Source organism: Schistocerca serialis, chromosome 6 (assembly GCF_023864345.2).
Source record: "Schistocerca serialis cubense isolate TAMUIC-IGC-003099 chromosome 6, iqSchSeri2.2, whole genome shotgun sequence".
NCBI lineage: Eukaryota > Metazoa > Arthropoda > Insecta > Orthoptera > Acrididae > Schistocerca > Schistocerca serialis.
The window spans coordinates 446589984-446609157 of NC_064643.1; the positions used below are offsets into that span (position 1 = coordinate 446589984).

At 41.5% G+C, this 19174-nt stretch overlaps 1 protein-coding gene across 1 annotated transcript in view; it reads left to right on the forward strand.

Annotated features, from left to right (window-relative positions):
* The first annotated feature begins 7402 nt into the window (after positions 1-7402).
* The window catches only part of LOC126484912 (forkhead box protein D3-like), a 58270-nt gene continuing 46498 nt past the window's right edge, over positions 7403-19174 (forward strand). The window contains exons 1-2 of the mRNA XM_050108512.1: positions 7403-7432; positions 9020-10072. Coding sequence (XP_049964469.1) covers positions 7403-7432; positions 9020-10072 — 1083 coding nt within the window. The remainder of the gene's footprint in view (positions 7433-9019; positions 10073-19174) is intronic.

Here is a 19174-nt window from a genome sequence, read left to right on the forward strand (position 1 = left end):
AAAATTCATGCTGGAAAGGCTATTTAGTTTTTCCAGTTTCAATACTAGTGTGTTCCCCCTTCTTTTATTTTGATTGTAGTATCTCCTAAACGAAGTGTGTTCCTGACTCAGTATAAGACTAGCATTTTACAATGCTCGTACATGACGCATACACGGGTGCCGACACGGGTACTATATATGCGAAACCTGCGCTATCCTCTCACTTTCTTCTTTCCTTTCACGTTGCCCCTGCTTTTTCGTGATAGCACATGGTGAGCACTCGCTCTTATTGGATTTGTCATTGTTGCTAGAAATCACACGGTCCCTGGTTGTATAAAGACTGGAACTCTCGCATATAAAACAACTAATTACATCTCATTACGAATGGATTAACGTTAAGTTTGATGTTAAGCATACAAGCGAGAAAAAGTTTAGGAAAACTTTCGAAATATGTTTAAAGTTTGTTGGATGTCGCTAAGCACTCTCTTTATCAAACACTGGATGCGAAAAAGCTAGTTTCTCTCGCATCTCACTGTTTATTACGTCTTATCCTCTGAACTATACATAATTTTGTAGGTACATTTGGTGGTATACGCGGATAATGTATTTAAAATGTGTTGCGAACAGAGTTAGTAGAAAAGAGACAATAAATTTAAAGGTCGTGTCTGATGTTCAAGTTTTACTGCTGACAGCGAAAATGTAGTAAGCCATAAACGTTTTTCCTTTCATCAATTAGTAGTGATTGGTAAAGGTTCCAAATTAATTATTAAGTTTGTTGGAAGTCGCTAAGTGCCCTCCTTCTTAAATTGTAGATCTATATACTTTGGACAATTTGGGTGGTGTGAGTCACGGTCCTCATGAGATATACACAGTTCCCAGCTGTAATACTTGTTTCACTGCGTTAACCCCTTAACATAGGATTAAACTTGTCAATGAGAAGATTATGACAGCATTTTAAACTTTCAATTTGGGTGAATAATTACGAAATTTTGGACATCACATTTTTGTTGTCTCTGCAAACCATTAGATAGACAACCTAGAACTGGTACTGAGCCCCACGATAATCGTTTAACTACTCGTAACACGTTATTATTATTATTATTCATTGTTATTTACTAATGTTGAATTATTTTTTGTCGAGTATTTAACATAGGGTGCGAGGCAAAATAGTATACGCTAGCTGTCTGCATTTATATTCTGCCTTTTAGTGTTGTGCTATAACTGTTTGGTTTTAAGTTTGTAGGGCGTAGAAGAGGACTCAGCCTAGCATTTCCACAGAGGAGTGAGAAACTACTCAAACACCAGTGGGACTGACCAGTCTCTCAGACAGGTGGTTGGTAATTCGATGCGCGAGTATCATTTGGGTCGATCTTACTGTCTGCGCTATATGGGTTACGTTTTATCAGCAGATTCCGAAGCTCCGCCACATAAGCAAAGAAAATCGTTTTCTACTAGACAGTAAGAAACTATTTCCATATAAAAAAACTACCTTTCGCGCTTTGGAGAAGTATAGAAGCTGCTTAAAATTTGTAGTACATTAAAACTGTTTGTCGAACTAAGAGTCATCACTGTGCACTTGGTTTTTGCGAGTCAGCAAAAATGGCTCTGAGAACTATGGGACTTAACATCTATGGTCATCAGTCCCCTAGAACTTAGAACTACTTAAACCTAACTAACCTAAGGACATCACACAACACCCAGCCATCACGAGGCAGAGAAAATCCCTGACCCCGCTTCGGCCGCTACAAACCGATTTTACATGGGGCTATATCTACAGTCAATTTCTTTCAGATTATCAAGAATGCGGCCTATGCAACATTTTCATTATTCATTGCCCGTGGCTTGGTGACGGCACGCCTAAATGGGAGATCACAAATCTACAACGTTGAGATTTTATCCTCAGTAAACCGCTGATTTTATTTCTCTTCTTAGTCATTTTGTATTCTTTTCGTCTTCTACAGTGCTACGCATATACGAAAAAAAGCCGAAGTGTGAAGTCGTTCGTATTTTACCTCATTGGAGATACGCCATATAAAACTTTTGATAAGCTCTTTCTCAGGACAGCGCAAACCCCGACAGACAATGATATCGTTTAAAGGTGTCATGCTGAAACCGATGATCGAATTTAAGAGTATTTATTTTTGTATACGCTACGAGATGCCTCTGATGTGTCTTTAAATGTCGAAAGCTTTAGCTTGTATCCAGTAAAGAGATGTAGTTCTTTTCGTCACTTAAGCGAATACATGTTAATTGTAATCGAGAGTGTTCAGATGTGCAGCAAAGTGACAATTTCAGCTTCAGCTAGCGAAACTGAGAGCATGAGTAATAGTATCTTTTAATTTATGTAATGGAAATGAGCGTACGGCATTGTGGGCCAGGAGTCCCCCACTCGGGGAAGTTTGACCGCCGAGGGCAAGTACTTATTGCATTCGACGCCACATTGAGCGACTTGCGCGTCGGAGATGGGGATGAAATGATGATGAGGACAACACAACACCCAGTAACTGAGAGGAGAAAAATCTCCTGCCCCAGCCGGGAATCGAACCCGGGCCCCTTGGCGTGGCATTCCACCGCGCTGACCACTCAGCTAACGGAGCCGACTTAATTTATATAATATGTTACTTTCAAATTCTGAGTTACGTCTGTGATCTAACTGTAGGTTAGATTCCAACTTAATAGAAGGTAGAGTTCGATCACAGGGCACACAAATAGTCACACATTCTAACATTGGCAGCCGAACAAGTACTCACAGAGTTCTTGGAAGGTAACGCCTGAGGAAATAAAATAGAATCGTGAATCCCAGAAATCTATTCATGAGTTATTCATGGCTCAAGATATAAGAGAGAAAACTTGAATTATACCATTCAATCTATGCCCTAATTTATTTCACTGCATTTTACAGTATGTCCGTCACATGCAATTTTTAAACGAGCGGGTTGAAAGCCTTTGAGCCAGCTAGAGACGTATTAATAAATAGTGAAAAGTATAAGTTTCTAATGACACAGTTAAGTTGCACAGGCTGTGCCAGTTTGATCTTCTATAACTTGTATTGCCTTCTGAGATACAAGAATGGTACACGCGACATAAGGACAGGCTCCTAGCAAGCTCTGAGTGAAGAGAGGGCGTGATTAAGACCGTGGACGAGTTCAGGAGGAGAGTTCAAATCCGCGCAAAGTAGTCCCGATTTAGATTTTCTTTAGCTTTCCTAATACCCATTAACGCGGGAAGTCGGGCTGGTTGTTGGACAAAATGGCGACCTCGGTCGACTTGCTTCCCAGTTCTCGTCCAGTCAGAGCTAGGACTCTATCTAATGACTTTATCGTCGGCGGGAAGTTAAACAGAGCTTTCCCCTCCATCCTTACTGCTGCATGGTCGTGCTAGCGTCTGACGGTAAAGAGTGTCTGGAATATCTTTGTGTGATTGCAACAATCATTCACTTCTGGCATGAAATGTTACCGCAGTTTTGGACGACGAACCAAGCTTTTTTGTTGTGGCTCGTGGTACTGTGATTGCAGCGTGCTAATTGCAATGTCTAGGAAAGCGGAAATGTTCACAAATCAGGAAAAAGCTCCTGGTATTGTGAAACTTATGTACCAAAACGAGGGGCGAGAAAAAAATTCAGAATTTTACTATGTTAATCAATCAACCAACATCTATGCAGAGCACCTATGTCAAGTATTGAAGCACTGAAGCAGAAAATGTCAACAGTGATTTCGTGAATCCCACATGCGATGTAGGCTAATAGACAACAGCAAAGCTGAATGTAGACTACAATGTGTCGCGTTCCTCCAAGAGTTGCTAATTGCCAACTTATTCGTACGTTTTCCTGTGAAACTTCATTAGCGATCCGGAAGTGGTTCCACTTCTTTATCATATTTATGTCAAAAATAAATCACATTTGCAAACATAGAAGAACCTAAAGTTTGATGCTACCGTTGGACGTGGAAGATTGAAGGGCCATATAAAGTATAATTGGAATAAGTGAGGAATAAATCTATTGCAATTCTTACTATAAGAGAGGGAAAGCTGGAGGGATCTATGTTGAGGCTGTCTGTGATAGTGAGTACAAAGAAAAAGCGTAACAAAATTCCTTTTCGAAAGATTATGGGTGCAGTGAATCGATTCGCCATCTCTCTATATGCAGTAATCTCTGACCTTGGTGGCGACATGGGCGCCATGTCTCGTCTTTATCAACAAAGCTGCGTTACGTATTGGAAAATCTACTGTGCCCCGTCAGTTCAAAAATTTTTGGTACGAGATTAATAAAAAACAGAGGAAAGTTAAGACGAAGGTTTTAATATTTCAGGTGTCCTACGGAGTCTCCTTCCACTTGAGCACAGCTTCATACTACCATGTGAAACTTTTCTTCTTTGAGATGCTGTTAAAGTCTCGTCTCACATTAGCTTGAATGTCGGTTGTCATAAATCTTAACGCTTCATGTGAATTTCTGCACTGTGACATTTTCTCGTAGGTTCGTATTGGTAACACTAAGCCTCTTCACCCGCGTTGATTTTTTCCAGAAAAGAACTGTCCGCATTTTGCATTTCATTCAGTCGCGGCTGGCGTCCATGCAGCTGGCGTTCGGGATTAAAGGCGTGCGGAACAAATTTTGTACAAATTTTGATCTACTTGAAAATATCCAGGAGAATATTTTGAAACCTCAATTTAGAGATATTGCTCCGCTACGGTTTGTGACACGACAACGTTGACAAAAAGCGGCCACACGTCCGCTGCTTAACCCGCCTCTTCACAACTGACTAATCGAACGCACATCTGTTGTTCACAACCGAAGCGTGTAACACAAAATAATAGTAAGTGCCAAAAAGTTGCTTAGGAGTTACGTTAAAAGCAGGAATCGCAGGACCTCTCATTGTAAATGTTAATATGGAATATAGTGTACACTAAATAGAAGGACAATTGTAGATACTCTTATATTTAACTAGAGATCTTGCGTGTCGCATAAGTAGTTGAATTGTTGAAGTCAGAAATACTAAACATAGCAAAGGGTATATACCCTTTTACTCAAAAGTCAGCTAAGTACCATACCTAATTTCAGTCTTAGTACCAGTACACAATCTCAAAAAGTCAAAGTACAAATCAGTCCACATTAGTATGATGCAAGTTCTCATAAAACTGTCTGTATTTATCATCCATATATGGAACTGATAACAAGACTTTTCTTTCTTTGCTAAGTTCTCTTTGTCCTTCAGTTCCGTTGATTGTTACATTTCTGATTTCAGAATTCTCCATTCCTTTTTTTTTTTTTTAGAATATTAGCATGTTTCCAAGTTGCCATTTCGCCGAGGGGACATTTCACTTCTGTGGCTCCGGAATTCCTTGCTAAGAAGCGTGCCATCGTTACCTCTCAGATCTGCAACTTTTTTGTTGTTACCCAGGAATCGGTAGCAGACTGAATATTGATCAAATTTTTTTCAGTTAAGTCAACGATCTCAAGTTTGTTAGCATGTGTAGCAGATCTTGCAATATCATGCAGGTCTTCAGGTATAAATGCCGCGCACAGTCTCTTCCTCTTCTCGAAGTCCCTATCACACGGCTAGTAGCTATGGCTGCATACTGAGATCTTTTGTTCAGTGCTGTCAGAGACTCCAAGTGACACAAGATAAACAAAAAAAAGGTCATGATCTTGTTTTTATTGAAATCAGCTGGTACTTAGCAGACTTCTGGGTAAATAGGTAAGCAACATAGCAAAGCTTCCATACGGTGATGAATGCACGAACTCAACTAACCACTGTAACACTTAGCTATGTGTTGGGTGCAATGGAAGTGTTACACAGATGAGTTGTAATGCAAAAACTAATTTGTTTAAGAATGGCACATAGCATGTTTTTGGGATACACTCTTCAATTGTTCGAGGTTACTGTGCTGACGCCGCTTGTATGCCACGAACAAAATCAGTTTCGCAATTTTTTGGGTTGGTAGTGTATATATAGTTAATGATACTCATTAAACTTTTGTGCTAGCCTACAGTAACTATATTTAATGACGCACTTCGACTAGTTTCGTGACTAAGCTGCCCTGGTTATGCAGCGGGGGGGGGGGGGATCTGAATCACATGTCGTTCCTGGCGCTCCTCACATCGTTAAGACGTGAAGGCTCGATTAAATGGAGCCTAAAAAATTTACGTGGTCCGACCGGATTTCGATCCTCCGACCCCTCGGTTTCCAGGCATGCACATCAGTACTGCACCGCAGGCCCGAACGGGTCTAACAGCAAAGAGGTATATTATTTATAATAAATGCGAGCTACAGCACTACAGTTTTACCGTCGAAAACACACAGTTTAATATTAATTTTACGCACTACACTTTACAACTATCGAGAAAAATTGGAATATGTTCCAAGTACTCAGTGACAAAACTAATATTGGTACACTGCGCTATCTACGAAACCAATACGATTTTAAAATTAAACATCAGCTGGGAGAGTAAAAGATCGGTTGTACGCCTATCGATGGCCCGTGTTTGGTGCGTTTCATTGAAAACGTCTCTCACACTGGCGAAACGTTTCAACTTATATTATTGCATTAATGCGTACGAAATACAAGATCGAAAGAAAGAGACATCCACCAAACTTCTTTCAGCTTACAATCTGTGATTCGGAAACTTTTTTAATTCTCTAATTTTGGTCCGTCCATTGTAAGTCACTGACAGTTCTGATCCCTTCAACGACAAAAATTGAGCAAAGTCGTCATCCTAAGTGTAGTGTGGTTGGAACTTATTTACAGAAATGATTACGAAACATCCTTTGAGCACAGACAGTTACAGTTACGAACGCAGTATAAAGCTCATTAAACAGATTAATTCAGGATACAAAATAAAAATATATAGCCTTTAAATAATTACTTTTCCAAAATGAGGCACATTAAGCGGTCTTAGTAAGCCCATCAAATCCAATAAAAATAGCTCTCATATGAAGATCGTATCTGTGTAGATATGATGGTGAATGAACTACGTTATAATGAACCTAAAATTGGCACTATCAAGCTTAAGGGGCACTACTTGTTCCGAGTTAGGTCAGATATATATTAAACGTTCTAGTATCTCTCTCGAAATAGTTCTTGCCCGTGAAAGAAATTTTTAGCAGATAGCTAATTTAGTTGTGACTGGTTCTGCGCGCTGAAGTTCTACTTCGTACGTATTCATCTTGAACGGCACTACATGGTGTGATGTTTTGGCTATTACGTTACTTATTGCCTTTCTATTCTTCTACAACATGCAAGCACAACCGCTTGGCTTTATTATGTTCATTTCGTAATTTCGATCGTTAAATCAGGAAACTGCACTTCTTACGTTTTCTACTGGCTATTTCTTCTAGCCTTGAAAATGACTTGCAACCGGAATTACTTGAAATCAATTTCCAATCGCTAATAGTGGACATAACTACCTCATGAAAATGAACAGGAAATGACTTTCAGACTTACACGTTCCGATCAGGTATGTACGAATCTATCAACAGTAGACCCTTTTCGTAGCGGGTGTAGTGGACGTACCTCAGTGATCCGAAAGGGAAGAGGATATGTCCAAGGTGTGTTGAACAGTCCTTATAACGTATTCCGCAAGTTTAGTACCACTTCACGATTAAGATAAAAATATATTTCTCGCATATTATGTCTTTCAAATATTCTGGAAGGGGATCAGATACTTTTTTACAAAGCAAAGCGGAAATGAGCGAACCCGGTCATTAAGGCGATACGTGTGGTCTAAAAAAAAAAAAATCTCTATACAACAGGAACTATACGCTGTCACGGACTACATCAGAAAACATAAACTAGATTGACCATAGCTCGAGGTTTCCTCTATGGAGTAGCTCAACTATTTTTTTCCTATTTCTTTCCACTACTGCACTTTTAAATTTGTCTTTTTCTACAGTAAGCCTGTTTAAAAATAAACTGAAAATACTGTTGAAACATGGGCTGATAAATACACGTTCTCATTTCACGTTGGCTCTCGTTGTATCATGCGGGGGTACTTCGTGTTGCAGCTAATGAATCGTAGCACCATCCTATCAAATATTTAAAGTAAGCTACGCATACAGTCTTAGGTTGTGGAAAACACACCAGTCACTAGATATCATACAAATGGCAGAAAATAAAATAAAGTATATAAAAACTACTCGGGTTAATTGTTACACTAAATTAAAACCAGCTTCCGTTTTCGATTTTTGTCTGTATTTCGATTACAGATATTTATTTCACAAGATCATGTGTTTTCTGGGATGTTCCATTTTCAAGTGCTTACTCATAACCGTGTAATTATACGCTGTAACCTTGTGTGGGTATAAGTTACGTTGTATGTCTGTCATTTCAGTGCACAATTGCTATCGTAATACACTCCAGGGACAACTACTAAGATTGCTAGGACAACAGTTATATATTTAAGTGTCAACAGTTCGTTGTACACACCCACAAAAGGTTTCTGCGTAATATTACGAAGATATGAGTAAGCATTTGAAAATGGCATATCGCAGTAGACAGCTGATCGAGTGAAATAAATGTCTATAATCGAAATACAGGCATGATGAAAAACGGAATTATCTTTTTCGGCTGTGCCACCGAATATGAAACAAAATTATCCTAAAATATAGCTTAAAAGAGCAAGCAGAGGAACTATCGCGATAACAGAAACCAGTGAACACGGCTCAAGTTACGTGTGATTAAACGTGAACAGCCGCGAGGATGAAACACTGGATGCGAACCAGTAACGTCGCTGTTTGTTGTTAATGAATAGCATTATTACCAGTTGCTGATTGAGATGTTTACTATATTATAAAAAGTGACTTCTTTTTTCTCACAATTACGGACCCACCACGTGATTTTCGACAAAATAAAGTCACGTCACGGGACTATGTAAATGTATTGAACTGGTGAATAGATGATAGGTCGTTGCGAGCCAAATTGCGGCACGACATGTAGAATTTGCGTCGAATGGACGTAGACTAAGTTAGCAAATTATCGTATCAGAGATGTAATTACATACCAGGGTTTAGAGATTAAAATATTATATGTGGCGGGCAAAATACAGCTGGTTTGCCGTCGGGCACCGGCGAAGCCCCGCGAGCAAATTATTTACGTAGAGAGCGGAGGAAGCGGCGCGGCCGGCGTCGTGGCTCGCGCCCCTCCCCCAACGGCGACCGCGGTCCGCGATTGGCCGTGCGTCGCCCAATGGCAGCAGGCCCCGCCCTGGCGGCCCGGCCATGCCGGCGTGCCGCCACTCGCGGCCCGGCCGCCGCCAGAAGCGCCTCAGCTCGCCATGCTGCTGCGGCCCGCCATGTCCGAGTCCCCGCTAGACCTGCGCGGCGTGCACCTGCAGGACTCTGACTCCGACGTCAATGTGGACTCCGACGACGACGGCGCGCCTCCGGCGGGTGGCCTGCCGCCGGAGTACCCGAGACATCTGATCGCCGCCGGCCCCGGAGCGCCTCCCGGGGTCGTCAGCGGTGGGAACACGACACCCACGCCGGCGCTCTCGCCCGGCTCCGAGGAGGCAACCGCCGTCTCCGTCTCCCCGTCGTCCAACGGCGGCGGCAAGAAGACCTCCGGATCGAGCGGCGGCGGCGGCACGACGCAGGTGAAGCCGCCGTACTCGTATATCGCGCTCATCACCATGGCCATCCTACAGTCGCCGCACAAGAAGCTCACGCTCAGCGGCATCTGCGAGTTCATCATGGCGCGCTTCCCGTACTACCGCGAGAAGTTCCCCGCCTGGCAGAACTCGATCCGCCACAACCTGTCGCTCAACGACTGCTTCATCAAGATCCCGCGCGAGCCGGGCAACCCGGGCAAGGGCAACTACTGGACGCTCGACCCGATGGCGGAGGACATGTTCGACAACGGCAGCTTCCTGAGGCGGCGCAAGCGCTACAAGAGGCAGCCGCCCGAGTTCCACCACCACCACCACCAGCACCACGCGGCGGCGGTGGCCGCGGGGCTGCTCGACGCCTACCACCGCCACCACCACCACCAGCAGCACCACCACCACCAGGCGGCGGGCGCGCCGCTGCCCTACCCGTACCTGTCGCCGCTGCCGCCGCTGCTGCCGCCGGCCGAGCTGGCGCGCCTCTCGCTGGGCCTCGGGCTGCTGCCGCCCCCGGTGCCGCCCGCGCCGCCCCCGCCGGTGGCCGCCGCCGGGCCGCCGCCCCCGCCGCCGCCTCCGCCGCCCCCGCCGGCGCCGACGCTGCCCTGCAAGCCGGTGCCCGTCACCAAGAGCAAAGTGGGCGCCGCCTTCAGCATCGACTCGCTGATCGGCCGGCCGCCGGCGCCCGCCCCCGAGGCCGCCGCCCCCGCGCCGCCGGACGTCCGCGCCGCCGCCCCCGGCCTGGGGCTGGGCCTGGCGCTGGGCGGTGTCACGCGCAGCCTCGACTCGGCCTTCTCGCCGCTCGCGTGGGCCGCACGGTAGGCCGCCGCCGGACTTACCTTAGCTGTAGCGCGCCTCGCCGCGGCTCCTTCCTAGTCTTCTGTGTTCGGCTCTCGCCAGCCAAAAGGACAGACACTCTCCCTCTCCCACCACCGCGTACTCTCCTACTGCATCATTCCTCTTCGACACTGCACAATTCTGTCAATACTCCCCTCTCTGAGAGGACAATTACAACCAAACTTCAGTTTACTTAATCATTTTTAATCGAGATGTCTATAAATGAAAAAAGAGACTCCTACTTCTGTGCGCACATACGTGACATTGCGCGCCAAATTTATTCAGTGCTTCTCGAGGAGCACAAATCTCACGATGCTGCATTGTCGGCTGTGTGCCGTAAGATATCCCGGCACCTAACGTCAGCGGCGCAACCCTACAGTACCTGTTCATTTGCCAGCTGCACGGATAAACTAGTCATTGCTACAGCCAGTTCCCTTTATGCTTTTAACTCGTGTAGCACAAAAATATCCGGAATTTCTTACTTTTGCGCAGCCGACAATTCAGCTGATTAATCTGCATGTCAATAAGTCAGCGTTTCCCAACTGTTGCGATGTTTATCTTTAACGTAACGAACCACTCTTGACTTGCTAAATACTTTAAATCAGAAATGCTAATTTTAACGAGTGCATAACATTTCATTTGCCACACACAGTGACTGATAGACATAGGACCTACATTCTACCAGTTAAAGTCTACCGACTGTATTCCGGTTTTTAAATTTTTATTTCCGATACGTATTTGGGTTTTCAACATCCATACAAGGTTTTCTGTTTTTAAATCCTGAAACAGTTGCACCATCTGAACATGTCAAGCCTCGTGTGAATGTTGAAGACCGTGGAGATGAAGATACCGCTCCCAAATACGTACCAAATTCAAAAATCTAAAAACCTTGACGAACTTTTATTCGTAAGCTATAACATTGTTATTGCTAACGTAGCTCTCGAATGCTTGTGTTGCACTCTTAAAAATTTGCTGTCCCACACGCGTTGTAATGATTTTTGTTGCTTTATTTGTTTGCTTCCTACAATTAGTATTAAAATTCAACTTCCATTCGTCTGCAGTGTGTACTTTTGGGAAGCGCTGTACTAAATCTCATTTCGATGCAGATTTTATTTAAATTGTGCATTTAAAATTAAAAGGACACACATGATTATTACTCACGGAAGTGACAGAAGATTTGTTCTGTGCGAAACGCGTAGAAACTGTTGTCTCGTCTGTGTCTAAGGCGTCGGACGATAAACTACAAAATCGAGTATATTTCTCTGGTGAATATACTGTGATAAAGAGAAGTAAGGAAATATGAAAATATTTTGTAATATATAACGGTGTTCGTCTTCCTTGACCTGTCGTCATTGATAATTCTCGTACATGTCTATTTATGCTCCTAAATCACAGCAGCTGATTGCTTTGATAGTTGCTAATATCTACAATATGAAGTTGTGCTTGTATGTCTTACATTTCTAAGCGTTGCTGTGCCACGTATTAACCAACATTTCTATCATATTTTGTGTGCTTAAGCTTCTTACCCAGCAGTTTGAAGTTTATCGTAATGCATGATCTGATTAAATGGTGGAGTCATAACACGAAGTTTACAGTTTACTTTAGCTTGAAATCACATTTGCAATCTGAGAGAGATCATTCAGACAAAACAAATGTTTGCAAAAAAATTGTAACCCGGTCGACCGTTTGTCATATGTCTCTTTAGCAGTCAGTCTCTTCACAAGCAGCCTCTCCTCAAAGTTTCTTGAACATATCATTCATGTAAAATAAATTTGTAACTGTTAAATGGTGTATGTTCAGTATAGTTTAATAGCAATTTGCATTTCTTCGCTAGTTCCACGTCTAAGTGACGTGTAGCATTTGAAATTTTTTTCGTGGCGTACTGAAATGACATGTCCCTCATCCGACGTGAATCTACATTACCTGGTATTTAGATTCATTTCCGTTGTTAATACAACAATGCCCGGGCCATTCGGTAATTTGCACTTGGCCAGTCCTTTTAAAGGAATTCACCAAACGCTTACAAGAAAAAGCATGTTTTAAAACGTCCTCCGAATACAGTGAAAAACAATTTATGAAGCGCAGAAATGTGAACAGTTCTGTTAACTCCATGTACTGCCACTCCCGTACCTCACGAAGCAATCATTTTCACCCGTATCGGTTGTCGCGTTACGAATGATACTGGTTACGGTCCAAGACGATACACCCTAGCACATGACAAAATATTTACATATTTCCAGCACTCTTAACAAGCAGCGACAAGACTGTACAATTCTCTGTACAGGCACAAACTATGCCAAAAGGACTTGTGTATACGAACGCACCGTTCTGTGTGCCAAACGTGTAGTTATCAGTGAGTAGCCAGACGACATTCGGTGTACACTGCTCAGTATTATGTGTATATTGTAAAGACTGCTGTTTGCGTACAATATATTAAATATATAAATATATATATAGTTGTCAAGTTTATTATTATGTTAATATATCAGTATACATAGAAATATTTATTTATGTTGTTCATCCTTTTTCGCCTTGTAACATAATTCCTGTAAGTCCTGATTTTGTTAGTAAACATTTCTTATTCGAAACATAAAAAAGGGTTTCGCCTTGTTATTTCTGCAACCGGCCCCCAGTCCACTTCATCTTTTATTTACAGCTTGTTTTCTAACAAATGCATCTTCAGCAGAGTTGCAGAAGTTGCCTGCCCAATCAACGTTCCTGAATCACGAAAAACAGAGCTTTGATGTTTTCTGTCCTCAGGCAAATCACCTTATCTCCCGTCAATGCGCAGTATTTTACAAGAAAAGCTCCGACATTTTTGCATAGTAGGAAAATGTTCTGTGTAATAACTAAATATCAGTGTTGCCTATGAATTTGAGATATGTTTGTCAGTGTCACGATAAACTACAAAACAGCTGCTTACTTTGTTTAAAATTTGCATTGACAAAACTACAATCAGTACGTTGCTGATTTCAGAACACGAAAGTCTTTCTACACATTGATAGTACTGAAACATTAGTCACACCTACCTTACGGAATACGTTTGAGTAACTCGAGCAAGTACACATCTGATTAGTGATTAAAAGGAAGGTCAGCATTGGCCGTAATATTGATAGTTTATTAATAGCAAAATCGATTTTCAATCACATAGTGATCACCTTCAGTGCTGTCTGTGGTGTACAAATTAAACTCATTGGCACTGGTATCAAGTTATTATCAGTAACCAAAGCTGAGAAACGATCACAATTATTCCACAGCGTGATTTTTTTTATTATTATACAAACAAGAATGTACTGAAATATTAAATGTAGCCCAGAGAATGCCTACAACTTCTCCTTCGCAATTCAAGTAACGTAATCAGTTCACAAGGTCCGAATGTCGTCGTTTATTAGAAGACATCCAACGCCACAGTGCCACATTCATTTAACGATATTCTACTCTCTAAGCGTTATACTGGATGTTTAACGGACTCACTTTTTATTTTTCTCGGCAATTATTGTTACTCACCAGCCGTGTAGATGTAGGATTTAGACACATCTGAATCCTACATCCATACGGCTAATCTAACCAAAACAATTTGCAGACCGTCACGGTGAATACTTGACCGAAACGTCGAGACTTTTTTAACTTGCATGGCTCACACATCCACTGTATCATGATAAATTTCCTTCATTCCGGAAAACATCTTAGTAGTTATAATTTTGTGAGACAGATAAAAATGAATTACTGTGTGCAAGTACGTATTATACAAAATCCTTTAACACTTAAACAGTCACGTCACTTTTTCAGAAGACAGTGATCATATATGTTCATCACTACCCACAAATCTCTTTCTCCACGAAAATTGTCTTTTTCTTTTTTTCAGCGATACACAATGCGCCTTAGTAGACTAATCACAGTGAGATCCATTTTATTTCTAAACACATATGTGAATAACACTGAGTTTTTACATTTTGCGTGTCCAATATTCTTCTAAAAGACGTAGGTAATTGAAAACATTCTTCCATCTATCTTAAAGGAATTTGTCGCAGTCTAGTAGCGATTATCGTTTTTCCAGCATTTCAACTAAACTATAGCCAGAAACTAAAATTTTAGCTACATATATTATTCTAAACAAGATTTGTTTATGTTATTTTATATTTCAGTTACTCATCGTCAAGAAAAGCTTCGTGATAGCGATTACGACAAAATGAATTAAAAATTCATTTTTACTATCACGTAAAGATGATTCAGGAAACTATTCGTTGAGTGTGCGCAAAGTGTTTATCCGGCCACTATTGAACGTACGGAATAAGGAAAGGCAGAAGAAAATTCGGGATATATGAATAGTTGGTAGGTCTGTGGGTATTGAGTTTACATGAACTGATTTTCACTTCGGTTAGATGAGCGCAGTATTTGGTTTTCTTTCTTTTTTATGTTTCTTTCAAACTGTTGATCAGTTGCACATCTATTCACGTTTTGTCTTCGAAAATCCGAGTAAAAAGAAACTTTCAAGGTTCTTCGTACGTGAAGGTGATGTAACATACTCATGAGCCTGGTCAGATGGATATGTAATTTAAATCAGGCACTGAAAGAGAAACAAATCGAATTCACATTTTGTTTTCGAGTATCCGAGTAAAAGGAAACTTTCAGAGTTGTTTGTACCGTGAAGATTATGCAGTACACTAATAGATTTGGTCAGACGGAAAAGAACTTTAAATAAAGCATTGAAAGGGAAAAAAGTCGAATCGTAGAGTTCCTTCTCTGGATCTTTTGCTTCTAAATTAATTTATAGAAATAACTGTCGGCCGAAGTTACAGCTCTCGGCTAATCACTATTAAGTTCGCGGCCGAAAAGGGTTAGTCGCGTTTTTATTACTACCTTCTGCCCACTACGTCGTTCTCGGAGTGAAATGTGAAATGGTGGTTAACCAAATTGTTCTGCTCTCTCGCTTCCTTTTAGCCAAATGTGTGTTCTTTTACACAGGAGATGGACCATTCATCGGACAATGTACAAATATTTCCGTTTTAAAGTTAGCTATTTTATTTAAGCAGGAGCTTTTCATTTTTCAGATACTTTTACTTTCATCCATAAAGATCCAGTACCTCTTCTCTCTTTAGAAACCTCACGAACTTTGTTCATAAGGCATGCTACAGGTGCTTCCAAGTCCACATGTAGCACTACAGGGGCGACCATTTTTAATTTTTCCTCGGTGGATTGGTTCTCGATAAGAGAATAGGAAATTTAGTTCGATAAATAAACATCAGTACCGACAATTGATGCGCCCAAAACCTAGCAGGCCGTAAGGCTTGCAGCAGGCTGCGAACAAAAATATCTTTTCGTTTTTCGTTACAATGTTTATTGCAGAAACTAAATCATTCTGTAGAATGTAATAAACAGTAATCAGCTGTCATATCGCAGCGAATGCTGTTTTCAACATGTCTAATCAGCTCTTACGGGAAAGCGAAAACTATGTTGGCATAGTGTCAGCTCTTGACACAACATTTCATATTGTTGCTAGATTTCCGGTTTCAAAGAGAGACACGAAAGAACAACATTTAATTTATACAGTTCTTTTCCGACTGTTTTGATGCTGTCATCTAGATATTCCTATCCTGTACTTCTCACCTCAAAACATTTACTACATCCAACTTTCACGCTGTCTGTATCTTCCCACACAATTATTTTCTACTTTACTGCTCCTCTTGACACTTATTTTTCCTGGACGTCCTAACACGTGTTGAGTTAATATGGCCAGTCGTCTGCTACAGTTTCACATAACATTTTTTTCTGCGTTTTTTCATTTGAGTACCTACTTGTTTAGTACCTTATCACTGGATTTAATATTTGACACCATTCCATAGATTCGTATTTCAAATGCTTCCAATTTCTTCTTGGCTGATATTCCCACTTCCGTGTGTCACTTTCATGCAATAGTTTCTACTGCTCAATACCCCCTTCGCCTTAGCTTTATTTGTCCTTAGCGGTATTCTGCACAAACTAACTGCTCATTCGACTACAACGATCTTTTCCTATGCTTTCAGCCAGAAGAGCTTGTGCTTCGTGAAGTCTGTTATTGGTATACAGCAGCCTGCTATAATTTTCTTTGATGTTCATGAATGTTTCTCTGACTGGGAATTTAAACAAGAGTGGCGATAAGCCACAACTCTGCTTTATCCCTTTCTTAACACAAAATTCCTTGGACTCACGCTTTCATTGCCCTTACTTGGTTCTTGTAATTGCAAATCACTCTGTATCTTTGTAATTCATTGACAATTGTTTGAGAATTTCGAGCGCTTTAGTCAATTTCACACTATAAATTGATTTTTACACTTGAATGAATCTTACAACCGCATTCAGATTTTTCCACAGGCTTTTCTTCCATCACTAATCGCACGCCGAGAATTGCTTCTATGGTACCTTCAGTGTTGCTGAAGCCAAATCGACCTTTTTCAGTACCTCTTCAATTTTTCTTTCTGCGTTCTGCGTATTATTATAATCAGCGTATTACCAGCGTGAGAAGTCAGATGTATCTTTCTATCTTTTTCGTATCCAGCCGCTGTCTTCGATAACGTGATAAACTGAAAATTATGTTCTGGAGATTGAACGGTAAGTCTTTTTTTCATTTCGATGCCGTACGTCACGTTAGCTTAATGAGTTACAGGGAAATCTGACACCATGTTCAACAGTAGGCGAGTATTTGACTGTGGGTAACTCTTGCGCAAGGTCCAGTAAATTACACTCGGAGCTATCTGTTTGTATCCTGAGGCATTTCACAGTTTTGAGCTCTCAAAAAACGAAGGCCTTGGATTTAACACTGCTTCGGTAAAGACTGACTGAGAAATGAATTTTCTCTTCATTCACGGAGAATTAGGTACTATTTGTAGTAGGTACACAAAACTTCATGCGCACATCAGCACTAGGCAAACACCTGAGCGAAGATCACACATTAAAAACATTCTTAAAAATTTTCCATCCTTCAAGAAACTGCGAAATTTAAGTCACCACTGGAACTACAGTTTTAGTAACCAGTTTGTTAACTCTGTAGAGTATGCCAGCACGGACCGAAAAATATTTTCCCAAGGACTGACGTTTTCTTGCGCAAGACAAACCCAGTTCGCCGCCAAGAGCTGTATGAGTTTCACTAGGAGTTGCCTAGCAATCATTGTTCCCCAGTTATTCAGGAAATATGCCTACGGTATCATATTACATTAGACCTTAATTTGGTATGCATCCGACATATCCGAAAACTACAACTATTGCCTTAATAAACTATACACGGATAGCAGAGATGTGAAGTTTACTTTGTTACCGAACTATATAAATTTGTATTTTGAATGGTATGCGCTGTTTCCGTACCTGAATCAAAAACCAGAGACCTGAAGTTAGACACTCTCTCCATAACTTAAAACTACTTCAGCACGCAATTATGTGATACCTGCTTATATTATTGAAGCAGAAGGAGAGACGGAAGGAAGATTAGAATTAAATGTTCCGTCGACAATGAGGTCTTTGGAGACGGAGCACAAGCTCGAATTATTTCAAAGATGGGGAAGGAAATCGGCCGTGTCCTTTCAAAGCAATTATCCCGGCGTTTGTCTGGAGTGATTTAAGGAAATCACGAAAAACCTAAATCTGGATGGCCGGACGCGGATATGAAACGTCGTCCCTCCGAATGCAAGTCCAGTATGTAAAACACTGTACCGCCTCGCTCGGTTCTTGAAGGGGATACTGTTCTAGTGATGCTACTACAGTTCTGTAACGTTCAGATTCATGTTCCTGTGACGTCAAATTCCGTAGACATTTCTTTCAGTGTCACTTAATTCAGAATCGGACAGGGTGTTCTCCGTTAAGCGCCTGACTTTCTAGCCCTGCTGTAGTCATGCAATTTACTCTCTTACTTTGAAACACTATGCAGTAGACAGCAGAAATGATTTTCCCACTTGAATCAGAAATCCTTAGAGCAAAAATTAGAGAAGTGCGCACGATACCTACTAGAGACACATATAAAATTGTCTCGAAGGGTATCCCATGTTATGTTCTGTCTTTCTTGTTTCTAACGGTGTACCATACGATGTAGTAAAAGCGCTGTTAAAACCATACCCCCTACCCCACCCATTCCCCTCACACCACAGATGACACTATTTTGTTACTTTGGCATTTACGTGCTCGATCAATTTTTGCAGTTTAAATATAATTATGCAAACTAAATGCACACTTTCTAATGGCCTAACACCCTCTAGTTTTTATCGCATCGGCAACTACGTCATTAGGCACATAGTTCAAGCTCGGACAGAACAGCCGCGCGGGGTAGCCGCACGGTCCGAGGCGCCTTGTCATGGTCTTCGCGGCTCTCCCCGTCGGGGGTTCGAGTCCTGTGGGTGTGTGTGTTGTCCTTAGCGTAAGTTAAAGTTAGATTAAGTAGTGGGTAACCTTAGGGACCGATGACCTCAGCAGTTTGGTCCCATAAGACCTTACCACAAATTTCCAAAATTTTCTGACAGTACAAGAATGAGGTAGAACATCGATCGTGTTATTTTCAAAGGAGTCAACTGGTTTAGCTGGGATCATCTCACACCTCCCTAATGCGAGTCCAGTGCCTAAGCACTCGGTATCATATAAGTGGAGTTTTTGTCTAAACGTCAGTGTAAGATAGAAATTACGTAATGGAATGGTTACCTCGTTTGCATTTCATTTTTCCACATCACATTTTTCTGACACTGCGTCGTCAGATTGTAGAAGGCATAAATAATCAATTCACTAGATATTATCAAATTTTCCACGATG